At 57.1% G+C, this 26952-nt stretch overlaps 2 protein-coding genes across 4 annotated transcripts in view; one reads left to right on the top strand and one right to left on the bottom strand.

The window, feature by feature from the left end:
- MPPED1 (metallophosphoesterase domain containing 1) overlaps window positions 1-12486 on the top strand; it is a 70252-nt gene extending 57766 nt beyond the window's left edge. For 2 of the 3 annotated variants that reach the window (XM_036252442.1, XM_036252441.1), the window contains exons 5-7: window positions 7918-8033; window positions 10622-10735; window positions 12244-12486. In XM_036252442.1, the coding sequence (XP_036108335.1) occupies window positions 7918-8033; window positions 10622-10735; window positions 12244-12362 (349 nt within the window). In that variant the 3' untranslated portion in view covers window positions 12363-12486. The remainder of the gene's footprint in view (window positions 1-7917; window positions 8034-10621; window positions 10736-12243) is intronic. The other variant, XM_036252443.1, reaches the window with a different exon arrangement.
- A 9288-nt stretch (window positions 12487-21774) lies between these two features.
- Window positions 21775-26952, bottom strand: part of EFCAB6 (EF-hand calcium binding domain 6) — a 201718-nt gene continuing 196540 nt past the window's right edge. The window contains exon 30 of the mRNA XM_036252660.1: window positions 21775-21897. Within this exon, the coding sequence (XP_036108553.1) occupies window positions 21775-21897 (123 nt within the window). The remainder of the gene's footprint in view (window positions 21898-26952) is intronic.

Raw genomic sequence — 26952 nt, 5'->3', positions numbered from 1 at the left:
CTACACTCACATACTCTTACACACATGTATTTTCACACACACACACACACACACACACACACACTCCATCTTTGCCCCTTTTCTCTCCTTATCATTCTTGACTTCACATTGTTTTCTTTACAGAGGCCCCTGAACACACCCATGCGCACCATTCTACAGGAGATTAATGTTCCAGAGGACTCATCCGCCCTCTCCGCCTGCTCGCCGCAGTCCCAGGGAAACAAAAGATGAATGATTCTGCAGTCGGAAGGGTGGGGAAATTAATTAGGAATGACAAAGGGCCCCATTCTTCTGTCCCACTTATCTTGCTGCTGACTTGCCTTAAGTGTTGGGTGCCCGGCAGGGGTATGATTGACAGTCCTGGGGGTTGAGTCGGTTCCCGGCTCTCTGTGGCCCTGCCCCCTTGCTGGTAGCCCCAGGGTGGGTGGAGCTGGCACTTCTGCTCCCTCAGCCTCCACCTCTGTCCCCAAGCTCCAGAGATGCAGAGGGAAGGGGCAAGGAAAACCTCTCTCCGTTGGAGCTGGGCAGGTGGGGTGGAGGTTCGGACTGAGGGGCACCCCCAGCTTGTAGGGTAAGGAGTCAGTATACATTTGCCTGGGGAACCAGGTAGGTCACTGACCGCTCAGCCGTTGTTTCTCCTGCTGCAAAATGGGAGCAGTCTCACTGGGATGCTGGGAGTGTCCCGGGAGGCACCGATGGTCAGTGACAGGTGTTGTCCGCACTGGGGATGCTCTCAATACTGGCAGAGGCTGTGGCTGGCTCCCTGGAAATGGCCCAGGGAAGTCTGGCCTTTGGGGGAAGGGAAGTAAGTGCAGGGGCAGGAAGAACAAAGGGGTTAGGGTTAGGCTGAGTAATTGTCTGGGGGGAGGGGACCGTTGGGAGGATGGGTCACTGCCCCGCTCCAGGTTCAGCTTCCACCCCTACAGAATGAGAGGCAGAAGTGAGAACACCTGGTCGCAGCAGGTGCGCTGCAGAAGGCCAACCCTTCTTTCCCCGAAGGACTTTCATGGGGCTCCGGGCAGCTGCTGGGCAGACAGCGGAGCTCTGGCACTGTGTTCCCGGGGCCTCCACCCGAGAGAACGGGCTTCCTGAGGAGGCAGGGAAGGTCTCCTAGGGGAGATGAGAGGGTGTGAGCATCCTGGGTCTGGCTTTGCCTCTGAAGCCTCATCTGTGAAATGGGCACATGATTCCACCTGGGCGGGTCACGAGGCTGATCATGGATGCTCAGCAGATGGTGAGAGTTCTCGGATTCTTGTTCTTGCTGCAGGTCTTTGGGCTTTGTGACCCCAGGGCCTCTGGGAATGGTGCAGAATGGAGAGGGTTAATGCTTAGTTCCCACCTGCCTGCCTGCCAGGTAGAGCACCTGTGGGTTCATTCCCTCCTTCCTCACTCGTGCACACCTCGACGGACCCTTCATTCCCTCCTTCCTCACTCGTGCACACCTCGACGGACCCTGCATTCCCTCCTTCCTCACTCGTGCACACCTCGGCGGACCCTTCATTCCAACCTTCCACACTCATGCACACCTCGACGGACCCTGCATTCCCTCCTTCCTCACTCGTGCACACCTCGGCGGACCCTGCATTCCCTCCTTCCTCACTCGTGCACACCTCGACGGACCCTGCATTCCCTCCTTCCTCACTCGTGCACACCTCGACGGACCCTGCATTCCCTCCTTCCTCACTCGTGCACACCTGACGGACCCTGCATTCCCTCCTTCCTCACTCGTGCACACCTCGACGGACCCTGCATTCCCTCCTTCCTCACTCGTGCACACCTCGGCGGACCCTTCATTCCCTCCTTCCTCACTCGTGCACACCTCGGCGGACCCTGCATTCCCTCCTTCCTCACTCGTGCACACGTCGACGGACCCTGCATTCCCTCCTTCCTCACTCGTGCACACCTCGACGGACCCTGCATTCCCTCCTTCCTCACTCGTGCACACCTGACGGACCCTTCATTCCCTCCTTCCTCACTCGTGCACACCTCGACGGACCCTGCATTCCCTCCTTCCTCACTCGTGCACACCTCGACGGACCCTGCATTCCCTCCTTCCTCACTCGTGCACACCTGACGGACCCTTCATTCCCTCCTTCCTCACTCGTGCACACCTCGACGGACCCTGCATTCCCTCCTTCCTCACTCGTGCACACCTCGGCGGACCCTCCATTCCCTCCTTCCTCACTCGTGCACACCTCGACGGACCCTGCATTCCCTCCTTCCTCACTCGTGCACACCTCGGCGGACCCTCCATTCCCTCCTTCCTCACTCGTGCACCCCTCGACGGACCCTGCATTCCCTCCTTCCTCACTCGTGCTCACCTCGACGGACCCTCCATTCCCTCATTCCTCACTCGTGCACACCTCGACGGACCCTCCATTCCCTCCTTCCTCACTCGTGCACACCTCGACGGACCCTCCATTCCCTCCTTCCTCACTCGTGCACACCTGACGGACCCTGCATTCCCTCCTTCCTCACTCGTGCACACCTCGACGGACCCTCCATTCCCTCCTTCCTCACTCGTGCACCCCTCGGCGGACCCTCCATTCCCTCCTTCCTCACTCGTGCACACCTGACGGACCCTGCATTCCCTCCTTCCTCACTCGTGCACACCTCGACGGACCCTCCATTCCCTCCTTCCTCACTCGTGCACACCTCGACGGACCCTGCATTCCCTCCTTCCTCACTCGTGCACACCTCGACGGACCCTCCATTCCCTCCTTCCTCACTCGTGCACCCCTCGACGGACCCTGCATTCCCTCCTTCCTCACTCGTGCACACCTGACGGACCCTGCATTCCCTCCTTCCTCACTCGTGCACACCTCGACAGACCCTCCATTCCCTCCTTCCTCACTCGTGCACACCTCGACGGACCCTCCATTCCCTCCTTCCTCACTCGTGCACCCCTCGACGGACCCTCCATTCCCTCCTTCCTCACTCGTGCACACCTGACGGACCCTGCATTCCCTCCTTCCTCACTCGTGCACCCCTCGACGGACCCTCCATTCCCTCCTTCCTCACTCGTGCACACCTCGACGGACCCTGCATTCCCTCCTTCCTCACTCGTGCACACCTCGACGGACCCTGCATTCCCTCCTTCCTCACTCATGCACACCTTGACGGACCCTCCATTCCCTCCTTCCTCACTCGTGCACACCTCGGCGGACCCTCCATTCCCTCCTTCCTCACTCGTGCACACCTGACGGACCCTCCATTCCCTCCTTCCTCACTCGTGCACACCTGACGGACCCTGCATTCCCTCCTTCCTCACTCGTGCACACCTCGACGGACCCTGCATTCCCTCCTTCCTCACTCGTGCACACCTCGGCGGACCCTCCATTCCCTCCTTCCTCACTCGTGCACACCTGACGGACCCTGCATTCCCTCCTTCCTCACTCGTGCACACCTGACGGACCCTGCATTCCCTCCTTCCTCACTCGTGCACACCTGACGGACCCTGCATTCCCTCCTTCCTCACTCGTGCACCCCTCGACGGACCCTGCATTCCCTCCTTCCTCACTCGTGCACCCCTCGACGGACCCTGCATTCCCTCCTTCCTCACTCGTGCACACCTCGACGGACCCTGCATTCCCTCCTTCCTCACTCGTGCACACCTCGGCGGACCCTTCATTCCCTCCTCCCTCACTCGTGCACCCCTCGACGGACCCTCCATTCCCTCCTTCCTCACTCGTGCACCCCTCGACGGACCCTGCATTCCCTCCTTCCTCACTCGTGCACACCTCGACGGACCCTGCATTCCCTCCTTCCTCACTCGTGCACACCTCGGCGGACCCTCCATTCCCTCCTTCCTCACTCGTGCACACCTCGGCGGACCCTTCATTCCCTCCTTCCTCACTCGTGCACACCTCGGCGGACCCTTCATTCCCTCCTTCCTCACTTGTGCACACCCGAGCACACCCCTCTCTGAAGCCCTTCTCAGCTATCTATTGGGCAGGGAAGATTTGCCCTGGGTCTGCCTGGACAGAGATGGCTTAAGTGCACTCAGAATGGGGAGGGTCACCTATGCTGGGAGATGGAGGTGATCAGGGGAAGCTTCCTGGAAGAAGTGGCCCTTGAGCCAGGCCTGAACAAACAACCAGTGGTGGGCTCTGCGGAGAGGCTAGGAAGGGCATTCAGATGGCTGAAACACCATGAGCAAAACCCTGGAGGTGGGGAAGGGCTGAGCTGTGTGCCGGAACCAGAAGGTGGACTGTGGTGTCTGACAGGGGAGGGTGGGGGTGGGGCTCAGCAGGAGCCTGAGCAGGAATCTGAGCCTAACCGGTGTGGTGGGCACGGCTGCAGGGAGCCAGGGAAGGCTTTGGAGTAAAGGAGCCACATGGGCAACAGCTGAGAGGCTTGGAGGCGCTAGGGTGGCAGGCTGCTTCGTCCTGGCCCAGCCAGGCTCAGAAGGGGCCCGGCCGGGCCAAGGGCTGTGTTGAGACCTGGCAGGGGACATCTGGGAGCAGTTGCCATTGAAGAGGGAGGCTGTGGCCTGGCCACCCCATCAGGGTCCTCTTGGTGTGAGCTGACCATGGGGCACAGGGGACAGGAGCCAGAAACCCTGGTCCAGGTCCCTCATGCCTCCTGTGTGTCCTCAGACACATTGCTTGACTTCTCTGTGCCACCACGTTCTCCTGATTTAATGAGGACCTCGTACAGCTCTGTCCTGAGGACTAACCGAGCTAGGATGTGGAGCTAGTCAAGCAGGTTTGCTGAGGACGGTGTCAGGGCTCCTGGTCTTGCTTTCAGAACTCTGGGTCCGCTGCCTGGGTGTGAGCTCTCGCGGTCCCTTGGTCACCAGGTAATTCTGGGCAAGCAAACCTCTGTGCCCCTATTCTGCATCTGTCAAAGGGGCAGTGATGGCACCTGCCTCCCAGGGGCAGGTGTGGGGGTTGGAGGCTGTGGCGAGCCCTTGGAGCCGGCATTGCACAGGTACCCCTTGGGGTCCTGTTGAGGGAGCCCCCACACTCTACTCTCTGGTCATCAGACCCTGGCCAGGGTGTACCACTGGGCCCCCTAACCAGGGGCACCCTGGGCCTCCTCCACCCCCACATCCCACTCCCTGAGAAATGGGTGGCCGTACCCCAGGCTACTGAAAGACCCCCTGGAACGTCCCCTTGCCCAGGGGCTGTGCACCTTACCCGGGGAGACAAAACAGAGTGGGGCGCCCGCTTCAGCCATTTTCTGTCGACAGGCACTGCCCCCCTCTGCCGGGACCCCGAATGCACGCTCCGGGGGAGGCCGGTTACTGATGGGCCCGAGGAGGTCATTCGTAGTGGCTAAGCGGCCTTAATGAGACCGGATTCGAAGGTTACCGTAAGTGCACAGAAAAGCTGTTAAGGGTTAGTTAACCTCTGAGAGATTACATTGTATTCAGCGCTCTGTTAAAGTTTGAATTAATTTTTCCCATGGGTTTGTTCACATTCTAATTTTCAACTAAATGAGACATCTGTTTCAGAAAAGGGAAATTTGCTCTGGTTGTCATGGCAACTATCATTCTGTAAGAAAATTATTCCAATGGTTACTTTAGAACAGAAAGACAGAAATTCAGGACGTCAAGCCGCCTCCATCACCCGGGCGGAATTCTGATTCATGGGGCCTCCTGGGGCCTCTGTGCTGCACTCGGGGCAGAGTGGGGGCCCCCAGGTGTGAGGCTGGGCCCAGGTGCCCGGCTGTGTGCCGCCCAGCACTGCGTCTCCGGCGTCCATGAGTCTCAGCTGCCCCAAGGTGGGTGGGCGCAGCGAGGGGCGGGACCCTACTGCTGGGGTGACACCCTGCGAACCCCTGCCTAGAACCCTGGGCAGCCTGGCTCTTCGCCGCTGGCCCCAAGGTCCTTACTGGACGGGGTCGTGGGAGCGCCTAGGGCCGAGGTGGACTCGAGGAAGGACAGCCCCCCTTTGTCTCCTGGTGGACACCACACAGGGGACCGGAGGCTATTCCTGGCCTCGGGAGGTCACCCTGAAGGGTCCTCTCTCCTGCTTCTCTGGTCCCCACCTGCCGGCTGCGTGCTCCTGGCCACCCTCGAGGAAGGCCCCCAGCCCGGGGAGGGCTCCCCTGCCGGCAGCCGCCCTGGGAAACGTCTCCTCTGGACGTGTTCACGTGGGATTCGACCTTCCTGCTCCCCCAGGTCGAATACAAGCCGGGGCACCTGTTTGCTGGTGGGCAGAGCCGGTCTTAGGAGGGCGCTCTCACTGCGGAGCACAGCACGGAGCCAGGGCCGTCCCGCCTTCCGGGAAGGTCTGGGGGCACAGGCCTCGTTGTCCCATTTGACATGGCTGGAGAGGTGAAGGGACCAGCCTGGGGCAGAACCAGGAGGCGTGACATCAACTTCAGAGCTCTGTCCACCCAGCAGCGGGGGCAGGCAGGCCCTTCCGCTGGACCTGGCAGTCCCCAAGGGCCCCTGCTCTCCCCACCCCACACGCTGCCTGCAAGGCCCGTGGATCTGATGGCCCAGGGACAGGCGTGGTGAGGTGGGGAGAAAGAGGGAGGCAGGAGGCGTTGGTGGTAGTCCCGAGTCCTGCCCTGTTGAGACGTGCTTCTCCGCTGGCTCAGCCTGGGACCTGCTGTGTGATATCGGGAAGTGAGCAACCTCTCTGGGCGTCTCTGGGGGCTTGGTAGTGTCCAGCTTCCTGGGATTTGCAGTGATATGTTTCCCAGAACCAGGCAGGTGCATCTGTGGGGAAACTGTCACCCCCAGAAGAAGGCTCATCAGTGCTGGGTGCGGGGGAGGTGGGGCAGGTAAGGGCTGGACCATGGCTCGGCTCCCCGGGCCTCTGGGTGGCCTCTGAGATCTTTCCAAGTGTCTCTTTCAAAAAGCCACACCTTGCTTGGCTCAGGGACTGACGGATGCCCCTGCACCTACTGATGGGGCCTTGTCCTGTCTGTTAGATACTGGGTTCGATTTTTGGAAACTGGGTCCAGTATTTGGAAGGCGGTGCCTGAGACACTGCTCCCTCTCACTGGGCGGGCGGGGCAGGCTCCCTGCGGACCCCCTGCAGCCACGCCCTGGCTCGACCCCGGGCTTGGCGTGTGCCCAGGGGTGGGGCTCCGCGAGTGTCAGCCCAGAGCCGCCTGGCAGGGGGAGCAGCCTCCCCGGCGCTGGAGCGGGACTGGCAGCCGTTTCTGACCCGGGGCCGTGGCAGGAAAGCATTTGACACTGGGCACAGTTCACATGGCCGTGGGTGTCTGTTTAAACACAAACACGTGGACTGGAGTGCCCTTCTCTGCCGTGACGTGCTCTGGTGTTTTCTCTTCCGTGGGCCCAGAGAACTGGGAAGTTCTGCTATGGGTGGACGTCTGGTGCGGTTTGATCTGAACCGCCCTTGGGGACAGCTCCCAGGGCAAGCAGCCCCTGGTTCACACACAGGTGACACGCCCCTTCTCCCGTGGTGACAGGAATGTCTGGGATGCCCTCCGGCGGAAGGGCGGAGGCCCATGTTTGCAGGGGCCAGTCGAGGGGAGTGACTTGCGTCCATCGGTCCAGGTCCTGGTTGGGACAGGCTGGGGTTTCCTTCACCGGCCTGGCTCCACGGGCCCTGTCCTCAAGCTGGGCGGCCCAGCCCTGCCTGGACTCCTGGGGGCTTCAGCTGGACGCAGGGATGCCCACCAGCTGCGGGGCGGAGGAAGCTCTCTGGGTCTCCCCAGGCTTGGAGCAAGGGAGGTCTTTGGCAAAAGCTGCCTGTTTAACTTTTATGTTTTATTGCACAAATACTACTCATTCATCATAGAAAAAGAAACTTCAGTTAAGCAAGAGGGAAGGGGGAGAGGAGGCTGGTGCCCCACAGCCCCGAGGCCAAGTCCAGGAATGCCCGCCGCGCCTCGGCTGGTTCCAGTCCTCACACCCATCCTGGTGCGTTCGGTGCCCGGCCTGCCTCCCTTCTCGTGCCCCAGCCTCTCTGACCCTGCTCTGTCCCACAGGCAGCCCTGGTTCTACGGCTGGGGCTTCAACCTCCCTCGAGGACAAGCTCTGCTCGAGAAGTGGAACCTCATTCCCGAAGGCGTGGACATCCTGCTGACCCATGGACCACCCCTGGGTAAGAGCCCGAACCCAGCTCAGCCCCGCTCAGCCCCAACCTCAGCCCCAGCCCAGCCCCAGCCCCAGCCCAGCCCCAACCCCAGCCCCAGCTCAGCCCCAGCTCAGCCCCAGCCCCAACCTCAGCCCCAGCCAGGCCCCAGCCCCAGGCCCAGCCCAGCCCCAGCCCAGCCCCAGCCCAGCCCCAGCCCAGCCCAGCCCAGCCCCAGCCCCAACCTCAGCCCCAGCCCAGCCCCAGCCCCAGCCCCAGCCCAGCCCCAGCCCAGCCCCAGCCCAGCCCAGCCCCAGCCCCAGCCCCAGCCAGGCCCCAGCCCAGCCCCAGCCCCAGCCCAGCCTGCTCTCTCTGAGGGGGACACTACGGGTGGATGTGAGGGGAACCCTGTCTGGCCCTGTCCTGAGCCCGGTGTGCTGGGCATTGGGGAGGAGTTGCCCCATTGGCTTCCTAATCTTCTAAGCTGGGAGCTGGACTTGTGACCTCACGGACTCTTCCCAGCCCACCGGGGGTCACAATCAGCCACACACACACACACACACACACACACACACACACACACGGCAGGTCGGGGCTTGGGGAGGTCAAAAGGCAGGGCTGGGCTCTCCGACGCTGAGTCCTGGGCTCTCACACCACCAGGCCAATCTCAGACCCCGTCTCCTCACCCCTCACCCTGTCAGACACCTGGGTGCCTCACCCCTACCCACCCCAGTAGGTGCCAGTGCCTCTGGACCCCCCAGCATCTCCCCTCCCGGCCCTCTCCTCGCCTGCCCACCTCCAGTGCCCCAGCGTGTCCCTTCGATTCCACCACTGCCGCCGCCCTCGCCGCCCAGGCCAGCGTCCTCTGTCTGTGACGGCCTCCTCATGGTCCCCCAGCACCGAGTCCCCTTCCCCTCCGCCTGCCCACAGTAGTTCTCAGAGTGTCCGTTACACCGTGCTAACCTCTGACCCTTCGAGGCTCCTTCCAGTCCTACAGTGACATTCAAACTCCTGGCATTTCAGCCCGGACCAGCCTTTCCCCACCGTGGCCTCTGCCACCTGCCGTCACTTCCTGGGCTTGGCTGGCGACGCTGCACCAGGGCTCACCTGATGCGGAGCTTGTCTGGGGCTCACAGGCCGCTGGGTCGAGGGGCCCAGGACGGCCCAGCCCAGCGGGACACATTCAGGGGTTGAGGAAGTCTGAGGCAGAGGCAGAGGCTGTCCGAGAGAGCTTGGGGTGCTCACAGAGGAGGTGACAGCAGAATGGGGTCCGGGGCAGGCAGCGGAGGGAGGGAGAGCCCGTGCAGGAAGAGTCTCCGCTCACACACCTGCGCGGAAGGGGCTGCCCTGATGCCCGCTAGGTGCCAGGCGCCCACCAGCGCTCACGGTGCTGAGAGGAAGGCTTTGCCATCCCCGTTTTTAAAGGAAGGGCCCCACTAGGGTTTGGGGGCATCACTGGAAGTCTGCTGATCACATTCATTGTGGCTGGTTGTACAGTGAATGAGCCTCCCTCCCTCCCTCCCTCCCTCCCTCCCTCCCTCCTTCCCTTCCATCCCTCCCTCCCTTGCATCTCTCCCTCCTTTCCATCCCTCGATCCGGCTGTCCAATCAGTATCTTTGGGTGTCCTGCTCTCAGGATGCCTCCCCACACCTGCCTCACACACAAGACCCAGCTCCTGTTCTAGGGATGTCTGTGTGCCAGCCCAGCCCAGCTGGTGATGCACTGTTGAAGGAAACTGAGGCGCAGAGAGGTTAAGTCACTTATCCAAGGTCACACAGCCAGGGAGCAGATCCTGGGACTTAAACCCAGGAGTCTGTTCCAGGCCTACTCCCTGCCCACTTCCTGCTCCTTCTCTCCTTCTTCCCCCTTCCTGCTCCTCCTGTCATTCTCTCTCCTGTCTCAGTCTCTCCCCGCCCCCATCCCCCCCCCCCCCCCCGCCAGTCCATGCGGTCGCAGCCTGTCCGATTCTTTGTGTCGAGGGACCCTCCCCCCCCCCACCGGCAGTTATGAATCCAGTGCACCCACCCGAACCGGGCGGGCTGAGACGGACCTCAGTCTCTCCTGGAGTAATCAGTTACCCGGTGAGGACAACAAGCGGCTGTCACGGGGACAGCTCCGGGAGGCTGGCGTGCAGACCCACCAGGCGCAGCCCTGAGCCACGCTGCACTGAAGGAAGTTCCTTTCCATGGTTCTGTGATGTCTGTTTAGAAAGTTTTCGACATGGAAGTCTTGCTCCTGGGCTCCTCTCTGCTGCCGGCCCCTGGGGGCCCTTGGGCCTCTCCTGTCCCTCTCAGGCCGGGGTTTGCTTATCTCTGCAATGGCGGTTGCTCCCCTTGAGACCACTTTGAGCATGGACAGGCAGGGGCTCTGTTATTGAGCACCCATCCCACATGCCGGGCCCACCCTGGGCTCTGTGTCTGTGCGTGGCTGGCACAGGAGGGAGGCTGCACAGCCCAGGTGGCACACGGCAGACCCCACTTCCCCTCCCTGCAGGCCGAGGCAGGGCCTGGCTGAGGAAGCGGGGAGCTACGCCCAGGCCTGTGAGTCCAGAACCCCAGCCTCTGGGGCCTGCGGGGCTCGGGGCTCGGCTCACTGCCCTCCTGCTGTCCCCTGCACAGGCTTCCTGGACTGGGTCCCCAAGAAGATGCAGCGGGTGGGCTGCGTGGAGCTGCTCAACACCGTGCAGAGGCGCGTCCAGCCACGGCTTCACGTCTTCGGCCACATCCACGAAGGTCAGCACAGGGGTGGAGGGGGGCCATATACCAGGGGCTCCTCACTGGCTCTTCAGAGGGGCCATCTCGCCTCCCTTCACCTCAGTCACCTCCTCCCTGATCTCTATGCTGGAGAGAAATAGCCCATTGGCGTTGATGATGATGGTGAGATGCTGTTGATGGTGATGGTGGTAGAGGTAGTGATGGGGATGATAATGCTGCTGCTGCTGCTGCTGCTGGTGATGATGGTGGTGGTGGTGGTGGTGATGGTGATGAATGGTGATGATGATGGTGATGGTGATGATGGTGACGGTGATAGTGGTGATGGTGATGGTGATGGTAATAGTGATGATAGTGGTGATGGCAATGATGTAATGATGGTGATAATGATAGTGGTGATGGTGATGATGGTGATGGTGATGGTGATAGTGGTGATGGTGATGGTGGTGGTGGTGGTGGTGATGGTGATGGTGGTGATAGTGATGATGGTGATGGTGACAGTGGTGGTGATGGTGATGATAGTGATGGTGATAGTGGTGATGGTGATGATAATGATGGTGATGATGGTGGTAGAGGGAGTGATGGGGGTGATAATGGTAGTAGTGATGATGATTGTGATAGTGGTGATGGTGATGGTGATGGTAATAGTGATGATAGTGGTGATGGCAATGATGTAATGATGGTGATAATGATAGTGGTGATGGTGATGATGGTGATGGTGATGGTGATAGTGGTGATGGTGGTGGTGGTGGTGGTGATAGTGATGATGGTGATGGTGACAGTGGTGGTGATGGTGATGATAGTGATGGTGATAGTGGTGATGGTGATGATAATGATGGTGATGATGGTGGTAGAGGGAGTGATGGGGGTGATAATGGTAGTAGTGATGATCGTGATAGTGATGATGGTGATGGTGATGATGGTGATGATGGTGATAATGATGGTGATAGTGGTGATAATGATGGTGATGGTGGTGATGGTGATGCTGATGATAGTGATGGTGATAGTGGTGATGGTGATGGTGATGATGGTGATGGTGATAGTGGTGATGGTAATGATGGTGATAATGATGGTGATGGTGATGATGGTAATGATGGTGATGATGATAGTGATGGTGATAGTGGTAATGGTGATGATGGTGGTAGTGGCAGTGGTGGTGATGACGATGGTGTTGGTGTTGGTGTTGGTGATGATGGAATGGTGATGACAATGATGATGATGGTGGTGATGACAATGGTGATGATGGTGATGATGATGTTGTCAGTGATGATGTGTGCTTCCCGGGCACTGAGCTGAACACTACGTGGATTATCACCTCATTTGGTCCTGACAGCAGCCTCGGCAGTATCTGGCACTGTCGTCTGTGTGTCTAGATGAAGAGGCTAAGCTGAGTGTTCCAGCAGTTTGCTCCGGACATGCTCAGCCCACTGTGGCTGAGCGCCCTCTGACTCCCACCCCACCAGACCCCTCTCACTGCTCCAGGTCTGGCCTCAGCCCTCGGCCTTGACAGGCGTGTGCTTACTTTCCAGGGTACGGTGTCATGGCGGATGGGACAACCACCTACGTGAACGCATCCGTGTGCACCGTGAACTACCAGCCCGTGAATCCGCCCATAGTCATCGACCTCCCCACGCCCCGGAACTCCTGACTGCCCCGCTGTCCCAGCCCTTCCCGCCCGCAGCAGCTCCCTATGCCCGGCTGAGAGCACGGACCCCCCACCGCCCCTCCTTCCGTGCAGACAACCCGTCTGGCCGTGGGGACCAGCCCAGCAGATGAGTTGAAGCCTTGGAATGAAGAATCTCTCCCCGGACTCTCTCACCTCCTGTCACCTGGAGTCGGGACTCTGCGGGTCCCTGTCGGGGGTTCCGTGCTCATTACTGTTTCCTGTGTGTACATTCCGTGTGCACCTCGTTAGAGGACCTAACAAGCCCATGGCCCCGTGGTACCCGGGAAATGACTGAGTCTTCACCCTTCGTGGTTGGACACCTTGTGGGTTGGGAAAGCGACTGCTCTTGGACAGAGTCGGGAGGTTCTTGCACAACAGCTCCCTCTCACCGGGTCTGTGTGGCTGCCAGCCCCCGGGCTGGCGGGTGGGGAGGCCTCAGAGCCGGTAGGAACAGCCCCTCCTTCCTCCGCAGCCGGCGTCCAGGGAGCGACCAGGACATCTCAGGAAGCCACGGCACGGGCCCGGCCTGTGCGCCGCTGCCTCGCGTGGTCCCCTTGTTTTCACCCTGTGGGCGTCTCGGCCGGCCCGAGCCACGGCCTGAGCGCTTGCTTGCTTGGAGCCTGGATGATTTGGGGGGTTGGTTTTCAGAAGGAGCCATTTGGGTGCCCAGGACTAGCTGGAGGGTTCCCAAGTCACGGATGAGCTCTGGTCCCGTGGGGGCCACACTGGTGTGCAGGACTCAAGAGCTGGAGGGTCCGCAGGCCGAGGCAACCCTGCCACATGTATGTACCCGTGTGGGCACCCGCACCCCTTAGTTTAATGACTGGATACCGTGCATCTCATTACTGCCCTCGGATGGGTTCCATTCCCTGGTGGGGTTCCCCTTGCGCCGACCCTCCTTGGCGTGTCCACAGCAGAGGACCGCTGAATAGGTCAGGGCCTTGTCGTCCAGCACCAGCTGGCCCGTCACAGGGGGTGGCCCAGTGGGAGGGGGCTCTGGGCTCCAGCAGCTCCACGCAGGGGGCTGCCTTTTCTTTTTAAAAGCAGGACTGGGGTGTGGGCTGAATCTCTGAGAGACAGCAGGGCCTGTGGGGTGAGGCCGGTGAGGTAGGATGGGCATGCACAAGGTGAGTCTGCCTTCATTTAAAATGTGGGTATTCTGTTCATTATGGGTATTTTTTGCATTGATTTTGAGTTTTAAAATTATTACATTGAAATAGTATCATTTGTGCCCTAGCTGGTGCGGTTCAGTCAAGGGCACATACCTGGGTTGCAGGTTAGATCCCTGGCCGGTTGGGGCAGGAGTGGGAGGCAACCAGTCTCTCTCTCTCTCTCTCCCTCTCTCTCTCTCTCTCTCTCTCTCCCTCCCTCCCTCCCCCCTCCCCCCTCCTGTCCACTTTCTCTAAAAAACTCAACAGAAAAAAATATCCTCAGGTGAGGATTAACAACAACAACAAGTATCATTCGTTGTTTTTACCGAGTTCTTTGGTACACTCGTAACTTGTGCACCCAAGAGGAGGGCCCTACTCACCTCACCCCGTCCCAGCCCAGGGAGCGAGCCTGCAGCGAGTGCTCTGCAGTCACAGTCCCTCTCGTTTCATCCTCAGCCAGTCCTGCAAAGTGGGTACTTACTTGGTGGCCCCATTTTAGAGATGCAGAGATAAAGATCAGAGAGGCAAGGTAACTTGTCTGAGGGCACACAGCGCCCTGTAAGGCAATGCGTGTCCAAGGCTCTTTCTTTTCCTCTCTTTTTAAACGTAAGGGTCCTGTTCAGATCTGTTTGGTTCATTCCTCAGAGAGCGTCCCTGGGGCCCTGAGGGGCCCTGTCCCTGAGCCCAGCGTCCTGGCGTCCGGAAGACCATTCCTCCCCGAGTTGGGCAGGGCTCCCTGTGGATTCGAGGCACCATCTGGGGGGCCTGCAGCAGCACCGCACTGACCCAGGTCAGCTTCACGCTGGGGGCGCAGGGCTTCAGGAACCCTGTTTGGCCCAAGTGGCTCCTGGTGGCTGGGATGTTGACGAGGTCTTGGGGTGCCCTGGACGCAAGGCCGGTGTGCAGTGTGGGGTGCAGAAAACACAGGCCCTTTCAGTCACCTCTGCTGAATTCTATGTGGATCAAGATCTAGAAACTTAAGACAATTTTTCCTAAGGTATCTTCAGAATACGGTGTATTTTTATGTGGAACAGAAAAGTTATGAAGGCAGCTGTTACTTTAAAAGAAGATTCATTGAAAGTCCCTGAGGTGTGAAAGCCGACGGTGTGCTCCTCGACCGTTTCGGCATAACTTGCTGGTGGCTGTAATTTTTTTTGTCAAGCATGTCAGACAATAAAGTCTTTATAAAAAGAGAGCCCGCGTGCCGCCTCTTCCTGCCTGTGTGTGTGTCGCGTGGGGCTCGTGGGCAGAGAGGCGCCCCCTGGTGGCGTCCGGAGTCCCGGACCGATTTCCGAGGCCAGACCTTCCTTGCTGTGCCAGCGACTGGCATCCTGCTCGCTCCAGCTTCCCCGGGTGGAGAGGGCTCTCAGAGGTGGTTGGCATGGGCACTTCCGTGCCGTCGTGTTCAAATGCCCGACAGCCTGATTTCCCCAGAGAGCTGCCCGGTCGCCCTAGCGCAGGGCTCTTCCTGGAAGCAGCATGTGACCCAGGCCTTGCTAGACGAGGGTCCTCGTGTGGCCAAGAAAAGCACTGCAGGTGTAAGGACTCCAACTTCCTGAGCTGCCAAAATCCTGCCATTTTCAGTCATCCATTGATTCAGCAAAACATCCATCCCCTCACCTACCCATTGACCCACACATCCATCCACCATCCATCCACCATCCATCCACCATCCATCCATCCACCATCCATCCACCAATCATTCACCATCCATCCACCATCCATCCACCATTCATCCATCCATCCATCCATCCATCCATCCATCCACTCACCTACCCATTGACCCACCTGTCCATCCACCATCCATCCATCCATCCGTCCACCCACCATCCATTCATTTATCCATTCATCCATCCATCCACCATCCATCCACCATTCATCCACCATCCATCCACCATTCATCCACCATCCATCCACCATCCATCCACCATCCATCCATCCACCATCCATCCACCATTCATTCACCATCCATCCACCATCCATCCACCATCCATCCACCATTCATCCATCCATCCATCCATCCATCCACCCACTCACTTACCCATTGACCCACCTGTCCATCCACCATCCATCCATCCATCCGTCCACCCACCATCCATTCATTTATCCATTCATCCATCCATCCACCATCCATCCACCATTCATCCACCATCCATCCACCATCCACCCATCCATCCACCACCCACCCACCATCCATCCATCCATCCATCCATCCATCCACCATCCATCCACCATCCATCCACCACCCACCCATCCACCACCATCCATCCACCATCCATCCACCATCCATCCATCCACCATCCATCCACCATCCATCCACCATCCATCCACCATCCATCCACCATCCATCCACCATCCATCCACCATCCATCCACCATCCATCCACCATTCATTCACCATCCATCCACCATCCATCCACCATCCATCCACCATCCATCCACCATTCATCCATCCATCCATCCATCCATCCATCCATCCACCCACTCACCTACCCATTGACCCACCTGTCCATCCACCATCCATCCACCATCCATCCATCCATCCATCCACCCACCATCCATTCATTTATCCATCCATCCATCCATCCATCCACTCACCTACCCGTTGACCCACCCATCCATCCATCATCCACCATCCACCATCCATCCACTCATGTATCCATTGACCCACCCGTCCATCCACCATCCATCCACCATCCATCCATCCACCATCCATTAACTCACCTACCCATTGACCTACTCGTCCATCCACTATCCATCCACTCACCTACCCACTGACCCACCCATCCATCCACTTCACAAACATTCACTGAGTACCTCCCATGGGCCTGGCTTGGACTGGGGAGGTGGCCGTGGTGCTGCTGAGAGGGTCAGGAGGCAGGACTGACAAGGAGTGGATGTGGGGATGAGGGTGAGGGAGAGCCGAGATGGCGATGGATATTGGCTGCCAGCCATGGATGCCAAGCATAGGAACAGGAAGAACAGGTTTGAGGAAGGAGCTGTGACCTTGGGGTATGCAGGGAAGGTGTGCCGTCCAGTATGGGGGAGGGAGTGGGTGGAGATGGGGGGGCATAAATGGACCTGGAGGAGGAGGAGGAGCTTCTCTGGAGACTTGCATTTTACGGGTCATAACCAAGGCCATGGAGCTGGGAGAGCCCTTAGAGAGGTGTGCAGAGGGCAGGGGCAGCATCCTGTCCGGGTCCTGGCTCTCCATTCCTTGTCTCCGAGGAGGAGCTGCTGGACTTGAGACACCCCGTTGCTTCTGGCCGGTGTGCACCAGAGCAGGGGTCTCACCAGCAGCAGGGACCCTCTGTGGCTGCCGCCACCTCTGGTAGTGTTGCGACATTGCAGGCGCTGCTGTAGAGCACCAGGGTCCTGCTCTGCTGATGCAGCTGCTGCCTTTGGTGTAGACGGACTGGGATTGTGTCTGGGATTTGCACCAGTGGCGAAGGGTGGGGGGCGCCTGGTGCCTCAGCTCTTGGTGGTTCAGTCCCCTGGGGTCCTGCACACTTACGGCCATCTTTCCCCAGGCGTCCCCATGGCAGGAGGGGACGATACAGGACTGGGTCCCAGATAACGCTCCCATTGCCCATGGACAAACCCAGCCACACCCCCCCTCCCTGTCCCTCTGCCCTTGTGGTAAGACCACTCCCAGGGAGCCTGCCCCCAGCTGCTCTCGGCTTCCTCCACGGGGACCAGATTCCCAGGCCTTTTCTTCCTGAATAAACTAGTGCAGGTGGCTCTGTGGACAAGCTCGCCCGGTGCTCTGCCGTACTGTACTGTCACCAGTAACTCCCAGCTGGGCCCACGCCTGCCTGGCCAGCTCGGAGTCCTGCCAAATCCAGCGTACAGGGGAGATCAGGGAAAGCTTCCCGGAGGAAGGAGCTTCTTTGGGCCCTGAACAACAAGAAATGATTTTCCCATTAAAAAAAACCTTTTTATTTTGAAATCATTTTAGATTTACAGAAGAGTTATAAAGATGGCCCAGAGTCCCTCTATACCTTTCCCCCAATGTTAATATCTTATATAACCACGGTCCATTAATCAATTAAGAAATCATCGTCGGTGTAACGCTGTTCAGCTGTATCTGGATTTGGATTTCAGTGCTATGCGTTTCCTTCCTCTGCTCCGGGACGCGATCCCCGATTCCCCGCCGCGTCCTGCCGCCCCGCCTCCTGGGTCTCCTGCGGTCTGCGACAGTCTGTCTCCTCTCCACGGTCACGACCCGCACAGCTTTGAAGAGCACTGGTTGAGCATTCTGTAGGCTGTTCTTCCAACTGCGTGTGTTGGGTATTTTCTCATGACGAGTCTAGGGTTATGTGTTATGAGAAGCATAGTTCCATCACCAGGAAAACTCCCTTGTTTGGTTTTTTAAAAAAAATTTTTTTGAGTTTTTAGAGAAAGGAAAGGAGACATCGATCGACTGCCTCCTGCACGCCCCCTACTGGGGATTGAGCCTGCAACCGGGCATGTGCCCTGACCATGGAACCGGGACCTCTCAGTCCATGGGACAGATGCTCCATCCACGCAGCCACACCGGCCGGGCTGTTTGGCTCCTTTTTAATCACACTAGTTTCTAAAATGGCTTTTGCCGTCCCACCAGCAATGAGTATTCCTGTTGGCCCACACCCTCATCAGAATTTAGTGTCCATTTCAAAAAGTTCAGCCATCTGAGTAGGTGTGCGTTGTGTCTCGTTGTTGAATTTCCATGTCCCTAAAGACTGATGCTGAACGTCTTTGTGTACATTTATCTGCCATTCACACCTATTCTTCTGTGACCTGTCTGTTCATACCTTTTCCCCTCCCTTCAAAACGAGGTTGTTTGCTTTTAAAGCTCTTTATGCTCTGGGTACAAGTCCTAACTTGAGTATGTGATTTGAAAATCTTTTCCAGTCTGTGGGTTTTTCATTTTTTTAAGTTTCTCGGAGAAAAAGTGTTTAATTTTGATAACGTGCAACTTATCAATTTTTTCTTTTATGAATTGTGCTTGTGATGTAGCAACTGCCAAGCCCAAGGCCAAGCAGATTCTCCCTGATGGTTTCTGTAGGTAGTTAGAGTTAAAAAAACATTTTTTTTCTTTATTGATTTGAGAGAGAGGAAGAGAGAGAGAGATGGAAACATTGATGTGAGAGAACATCGACTGGCTGCCTCCTGCACGCCCCCCACTGGGGATCGGGCCCACAACCTGGGCATGTGCCCTGACTGGGAATTGAACTAACGACCTCTTGATGCATGGGTCGACGCTCAACCACTGAGCCACACCGGCTGGGCATATACTGTCACAGTTTTATATTTTACATTTAGGTCTATAATGCATTTTGAGGTAATTTTTGTAGAAGGTGTGAGTGTGTGTCAAGTTTCATGCTTTTGCATATGAACATGATTTCTGTATTGAAATGTTTCTGCACATTTGTCCAAAATCAGTGACTATATTTGAGTGAGAATATTTCTAGGCTCTCTGTTTTGTTTTCATTTATCTATATCATTTTTGGGGGGTCAATATCGTACTCTATTACTATAACTTTATGAGTAAATTCTGAAATCGGGTAGTGTGAGTCCTCCAATTTTGTTCTCTTTCTGAATTGTTTTGGCTAGTCTGGTTCCTTTACCTTTCCACGTACATTTTTAAATTAACTTGACATATATAAATTTTGCTGAGATTTTGGTTGGGCTTGCATAGAATCTACAAAGTGGAGAGAAGTGATATTTTACAAGCAATGAGTCTCATAATTCACAAAAATCACTTCTCTCTCCATTTAATTAAATCTTTGATTTCTTCCATCCATACTCACATTTTTCATCATAGAGATTCTGTATGCATTTTGTTAGATTTAGACCTAAGTACTTCATGGGGGGGTGTTGTAAATAGTACTGTTTTGTTTTGTTTTTAACCTCACCCGAGGACATTTTTCCATTTTTTTGTTCAGATAGAGTGGGAGGGAGAGCAAGGAAGAGAGAGGAAGAGAAACTTCGATGTGAAGGGAACACATCGAGTGGTTGCCACCCGCATGACCAACCAGGGCCGGGGACAAACTGCAACAGAGGGACATGCCCTTAGCGGGAACCAAACCCGGGTCTCTCTGGACCGCCGGTCGACGCTCTAACTGCTGAGCCAAACCGGCCAGGGCAATAGTACTGTTTTTTAAACTTCACACTCCAGTTGTTCCCTGTGGGTATATAGACATATGATTAAATTTTGTATATTTACCTTGTAACTCACCCAGCTTAGTTAGCTTTTCTGGTGTGTCCTTTGGCATTTCCTATGTAGATGACCACCTCATCTGCAAATAGAGACAATTTTATTTGTTCCTTTCCATTTTTATTTTTCCTGGGTTTTTAAATTTTTCTTGCCTTATTGCACTGGCTAGGACTTTCGGTATAATGTTGGATAAAAGTGATGAGAGGACATCTTAGGGGAAAGCATCATTCTCTCATCATTCACTGTACTGTTAGCTATAGTATTTTGAAAATGTCTTTTATTCAGTTAAGGAAGTTCCTTTCTGTTCCCAGTCTGTTAATTTTTTCTTATGAATTAATACTGAACTTTGTCAAATGCTTTTTTTTTTTTTTTTGCATCTGCTGAGATGATCATACATTTGATGTAATAGGTCTGGATGAGAATTTCTGAGATTTGCCCTCCTGGGAGTTCACTGAACTTCTTCTGTATGTAGCTTCATGTTTTTCTTCAAGTTTGGGAAACTTTCTCTCTCCTCTCCTGGGATTTCCACTGTGTGTATGTTAGTATGCTTGCTTGTATTTTTATTTATTTTTGTTTTAAGACTTGATAATCTCAACTCACCTATCGTTAAGTTTTCTGATTCTATAAAATTATGTCTCCTTATTTTTGAAGGATATTTTGCTAATCATAGAATTTTCCCCACTCTTTTCTCTTTGCGTTTCAATTTATGTACGTTTCCTTCAAGCTCACACATTCTTTCCTTGATTGTGTTGAGTCTACTATTGAGGCTGTCTGAGCTCATGGCGCGGGCTCTTCAGGCTCCCACACACTGAGCGTCCCTGCAACCAGAGTCCTGACCCTCCTCTCTTTCGATTGTCTGTGACCTATATGGCCTTGGGAGCTCCCGGGAGCAGGTCAGTGTTGGGCTCCTGGGCCAGGCAGTGTGTGTTGGCTCCTGGGCCTGGGATGGATGCTCGCAGGAGGACAGTGGAACAGGCTGTGATCTTCATTTTTGCAGATGCAGAAGCAGGCTCAGTCCGGACAGGCAAGTTGCACGGGGTCCTAGGGAATTCATCCCTAAGAAAGAAGAGGTGCTGGGGCTGAGGATGTCCCTGCTACGAGGCCCTGCCAGAGTCTCCCAGCCTCATCCCGATGCCCCCCTTGCCAGGCTGGGGGGAGTCTGGCTGAGAGACAGAAAGCAAGGAGCTGCCTCCTCCCCGCTGCCCCCAGGCCACCCACCACTGCCACAAGTCCCACAGGGTTTCCTGCCCTCCCTCTGCTCTGGCCTCAGTGTCTCCATCTCTACAATGCAGGTGGAAACTCCACCTTGCCCGGTGGTGTGGCTGGTGGGACAGAGTGGGCTGTTCCTTCCAGAACCTTCAAGAGTCAGCAGACTGTCTCCCTTCCATCTGCTTCCCAACAGGTGGAAAGGATTACAGTGAATTAAACTTCTCTCAGTTGTCAGACGCCGCCATGTCCAAGGAAGGGCCCCTCCAGAAACATCCCTGGTGGGTGCTTGGGATCCTCTTCCGGCTCAGGGGGCCCTGCAAGGGCTCAGCCCGCGGTGCCGGCTCCAGGGACGGCAGGCTGGCGCGAGCCGGGGCAGGGAGGCAGCCCCGTGGACACCCCAGCAGGGGCACAGGTCTGACCCAGGACCAGGAAGCACTCAGGCCTGGGTGGGGGGAGGGGACCTTCATCGGCTCCCAGGCGCCCAGCAGGCTCTCGAATCAAACCTCCAGAAACTCCCAGGTTTTAATTATTCCAACACTGGTGGTTCTTTAAAGTCGTAAGAATCATGTCTGCAAAGACTAACATTTTTATTTGCTCAGGCTAATGAGGGGGTCCTGAGGCTCAGGCGGCGATGTCCCGGCCGCGGGAGTGGCTGTCAGTGAGGCTGGGACCCAGGGGCAGTGCCGAACCCGCGGCCCCGGAAAGAGGCCGGCTCGGTGGGGTCTGAGTCTGGTTCCTGGAGGTAGTCTGCAAAGTTCACGAAACTTCCCGGATGATAGGCTCTCGCTCGTCCTGGGCAGGCCCTGCGCTCTCCGGCGCGGGCCAGGGCAGTGGCCCTACTGGAGGAAGGCCCGCAGGAAGTCGTTGTAGGAGATCCGGGAGGACAGCGTCTTGTCGTAGTACTCCAGGATGTGGAAGAACTCCTCCTCCGACAGGTTGATCCCGTACAGTCTCAGGACCTGCGGGACAGAGCGGAGCCCGGGCTGCAGGGCGGGGCCGACACGCCCACCCTGCCCGCGCGCCCGCCTCCAGCCCCGCCCCACCCCGCCCCTCCTGCGGGACAGAGCGGAGCCCAGGCTGCAGGGCGGGGCCGGACACGCCCACCCTGCCCTAGCGCCCACCTCCAGCCCCGCCCCACCCTGCCCCTCCCCGCCCCTCCTGCAGGACAGAGCGGAGCCCAGGCTGCAGGGCGGGGCCAGACACGCCCACCCTGCCCGAGCGCCCGCCTCCAGCCCCGCCCCACCCTGCCCCTCCCCGCCCCTCCTGCAGGACAGAGCTGAGCCCAGGCTGCAGGGCGGGGCCAGACACGCCCACCCTGCCTGAGCGCCCGCCTCCAGCCCCGCCCCGCCCCGCTCCTCCTGCGGGACAGAGCTGAGCCCAGGCTGCAGGGCGGGGCCGGACACGCCCACCCTGCCCGAGCGCCCGCCTCCAGCCCCGCCCCACCCCGCCCCTCCTGCGGGACAGAGCGGAGCCCGGGCTGCAGGGCGGGGCCGGACACGCCCACCCTGCCCGCGCGCCCGCCTCCAGCCCCGCCCCACCGCGCCCCTCCTGCGGGACAGAGCTGAGCCCAGGCTGCAGGGCGGGGCCGGACACGCCCACCCTGCCCGAGCGCCCGCCTCCAGCCCCGCCCCACCCCGCCCCTCCTGCGGGACAGAGCTGAGCCCAGGCTGCAGGGCGGGGCCGGACACGCCCACCCTGCCCTAGCGCACACCTCCAGCCCCGCCCCACCCCGCCGCCCCCCGCCGCTCCTGCAGGACAGAGCTGAGCCCAGGCTGCAGGGCGGGGCCGGACACGCCCACCCTGCCCGAGCGCCCGCCTCCAGCCCCGCCCCGCCCCGCTCCTCCTGCAGGACAGAGCTGAGCCCAGGCTGCAGGGCGGGGCCGGACACGCCCACCCTGCCCTAGCGCCCACCTCCAGCCCCGCCCCACCCTGCCCCTCCCCGCCCCTCCTGCAGGACAGAGCTGAGCCCAGGCTGCAGGGCGGGGCCGGACACGCCCACCCTGCCTGAGCGCCCGCCTCCAGCCCCGCCCCACCCCCTCCTCCTGCGGGACAGAGCGGAGCCCAGGCTGCAGGGTGGGGCCGGACACGCCCACCCTGCCGAGCGCCCGCCTCCAGCCCCGCCCCACCCCCTCCTCCTGCGGGACAGAGCGGAGCCCAGGCTGCAGGGTGGGGCCGGACACGCCCACCCTGCCTGAGCGCCCGCCTCCAGCCCCGCCCCACTCCTCCTTCCTCCCCTCCTCTCTCTCTCTCTCTCTCTCTCTCTCTCTCTCTCTCTCTTTCACACCAGCCCCGCCCCCCCCCCCAGCAACCTTGAGGAAGGAAGTCAGGTGTTGAGGATGGTAAAGCCCCAATGACGGACCCCAGTGACTGCCCAGCCACCACCCAGCTCTGGACGTCCTGCCTCTGGACTTATTTTTTATTTTTATTTTTGTTGTTGTTAATCCTCACCCTGAGGATATTTTTTCCACTGATTTTCAGAGAGAGTGGAAGGTAGAGAGGGAGGGACAGAGAGAGAAACATCTATGCATCTATGTGAGAGAGACACATCGACTGGTCGCCTCCTGCCCCATCCTGACTAGGGCCAGGGATCAAACCTGCAACCCAGGTACGTGCCCTTGACCAGGAATCGCACCTGAGACCCTTTGGTGTGAGGGCCGACGCTCTAACCACTGAACTACACCAGCCAGGACTTGACTTTTTTTTTTTTTTAATCCTCACCCAAGGACATTTTTGCATTTATCTTCAGATAGAGCGGGAGGGACAGAGGGGGGAAAAGAGAGAGAGAGAGAGAAACATGGATGTGAGAGACACATCGACTGGTTGCCACCCACATGACCCCAACTGGGGCCGGGGACAAACTGCAACCGAGGTACGTGCCCTTAGCGGGACCTGAACCCAGGACTCTCCGATCCACAGGCCGATGCTCTAACCCCTGAGCCAAACAGGCCAGGGCGGGGCTGGACTTCTTTTACCAGAGAGAGAAATAAACTCCCACCATGTTGAAGCTGTTGTTATTTTTTCCCCTGTTACACGCAGCTGAAACAAACCCTCACAGACAGGCGCCCTCGTGCATAAAAATAAAGATGATACATACAACCGAGGAAGCCCCCACCCCTCCTGCTGCCACCCCCCAATTCCTGGGCCGCTGCCTGTCAGGAGACTAATGAAGCCTTGTTTGCCTGGAGACGGAGGAGAGCAGTAGCCGGAGAATTCGACTTGACCCTGACGTCGGGGCAGACAATGCGGGTCGGAGAGCGCCGGGGGCCCAGGGGCCGGGTGTCCACTGCCAGGGTCCCGGCTGCGCTCCAGGGCGGGTGGGCAGGCCCCTCACTGGTCAGCGCCCAGCACGGCCGTGTGAATGCAGTGCCCCGCCCACCATCAACCGCAGCTGGTCTCCCATTATTAGTTGTTTAAAAACAGTTTTTAGTTGACTTCCGGTCAAGGTGGCGGGTAGGTAAACATGGTACCGCCTCCACCCACAACCACATCAAAATGACAACTGAACTATAGCACAACCATCATTAAGAACCGCTTGAAATCGAGCTGAATGGCAGTCTTACAACTATGGAATTAAAGAGGCAGCCCCATTGAGACTGGTAGGAAGGCGGAGGCGGATGGGCTGGTCCCACACCCACGTGTGGTGGATACAAATCAGGAGGACACCTCGACTGGGAAGATCCTCCCTGAGGACTGAGGGGTCCCCGTCCCACACCAGGTGCCCCGCTCAGGGTCCCAGTGCCAGGAAGAGAATCCCCATCACTTCTGGCTGGAAAAACCAGCGGGAACTGAGGCTCAGGGAGGCTGAGGCGGCTGGAGCCCCAGGCAGCTCCTCTTAAAGGGCCCGTGCACGGACTTCTCGGACTCTCTCCCTCTAAGCTCGGAGTGGAGGCAGCTCGAGGGGCGCCAGAGACATACAGGGAAGAACTGAGCTGTTTGGCCTCAGAACGAGGGCTGCAGAGGGGGCTTTCTCTTGGACAAACGTGCTGTCGGAGGCCTTTGTTCCTTTGGTGAGCCCTTCCCTGGGGTGGCAGACAGCAGCCATATCTGGGACTCCAGCAACCTGGTGGCTCACACTGTTTGCCCCACCCCAGTGATTCCCTGAGGCCCCACCCCACCCAACTTTCAGGCCCACCCAAGCTGTTTCCAAAGGCTTTACCATAGGATTGGCCTGTCTTGGATCCTGCTTCAGAGTTTCCTAAAATCTCTCAAACAAGCAGTATCTTGTCTCAGCGAGCTCCATACCTCTTGTTAAGTTGTCCCAGGCTTGGCACTAGAAGCAGCCAGCCTTGGTTCACAACTTGGCTTTTCCTGGGCACCACCAAACCCAGCAGAAGAAGTAGCCATCTTCAGATCCCTTTGTAACTTATGCTGGGTGCCCCCGGATAGAACACAGGCAGTGGCTGACCGTGCCCCAGAGCCAGCACACCCAGTGGACAGCTTCAGACCACACCCAAGCACCCCCACCCAACCATGTCCACAAGTGATACACTCAAGGAGTGGACTCAGTGGGTACCAGAGCCCTGCTGAGGTAAGTCATGCTCTGTGTGGTGGGCCCCTACATAGCTGTCCCCAAGGGATTAAGAGGCCAGTGGTCAGTGGGCACAGCCAGTCCTTGCAAGCAGATCAGCCTGAGTGAATCCCTCCCATTGATGTGCCAACAGCAATCAAGACTCAATTACAACAGAAGGGTGTACAGTCCACACAAGGGGTGCACCTTGAGGGCCCAGCTGGGGTTATCAGGGAGGCTGTGCCACTGGACCCTAAAGGACACCTCCAACAAGAGGCCACCCTACAAAGCCTAGGAGACATAGGAACTCTGCCTAATATATAGAAACAATCACAGGGAAGCAGCCAAAATGAGGAGACAAAGAAACATGTCCCAAATGAAAGAAAATAACAAAACTCCAGGAAAAGAATTAAACAAAATGGAGATAAGCAATCAATCAGATGCAGAGTTCAGAAAACAGGTTATAAGGTTGCTCAAGGAACTTGGTGAAACATTCAAGGAACTTAGTGAGACCTTCAAGAAACTTAAGGAGACCTCTAAGGAACTTAGTGAGAACATCAACAACATAAAAAAGGACCAGTAAGAAATGAAGGATGCACTAACTAAAATAAAGAAAAATTTACAGGGAATCAGTAGTAGAGTAGATAAAGCCAAGAAGCAAACCATCAATTTGGAATATAAGAAAGCAAAAAACACCCAATCAGAACAGCAAAAAGAAAAAAGAATCCAAAAAAATAAGGATAGAGTAAGGAGCCTCTGGGACAACTTCAGGCGTGTGAACATTTGCATCATAGGGGTGCCAGAAGGAGAAGAGAGAGAACAAGAAATTGAAAATCTTTTTGAAACAATAATGATAGAAAACTTCCCTTGCTTGGTGAAGAAAACAGACATACAAGTCCAGGAAGCACAGAGTCCCAAACAAGATGAACCCAAAGAGGACCACACCAAGACACATCATCATCAGAATGCCAAAGGTTAAATACAAAGAGAGAATCTTAAGAGCAGCAAGAGAAAAGCAGTCTGTAACCTACAAAGGACCTCCCATAAGACTGTCAGCCAATTTCTCAAAAGAAACTTGGCAGGCCAGAAGGGAGTGGCAAGAGATATTTAAGGTGATGAAAAGGAACAACCTACAACCAACACTACTCTCTCCTGCAAAGCTATCATTTAGAATCAATGGACATATCAAGAGTTTCCCAGACAAACAAAAAGCTAAAGGAGTTCATCACCACCAAGCCAGTATTATATGAAATGTTGAAGGGTCTTCTTGAAGGAGAAGAACAAAAATACAAACATAAAATGGCAATTAATACATATCTAGCAACAACCGAATCTACAAACAAAATGAGCAAGCAGAACAGAAACAGACTCATAGATACAGAGAACTTTTTGTTGCTTGCCAGATGGGTAGGGGCTGGGGGGATGGGTGAAAAAGATGAAGGAATTAAGAAGTACAAATTGGGTGTTAGACTGATGACCCTCAAAGGGAAGGGGGGAGGGGGGCAGG

The sequence above is a fragment of the Molossus molossus genome, unplaced genomic scaffold (genome assembly GCF_014108415.1).
Source record: "Molossus molossus isolate mMolMol1 unplaced genomic scaffold, mMolMol1.p scaffold_m16_p_10, whole genome shotgun sequence".
NCBI lineage: Eukaryota > Metazoa > Chordata > Mammalia > Chiroptera > Molossidae > Molossus > Molossus molossus.
Note: the sequence above shows the minus strand (reverse complement) of the source record. Positions and strands in the feature narration are given on the sequence as shown.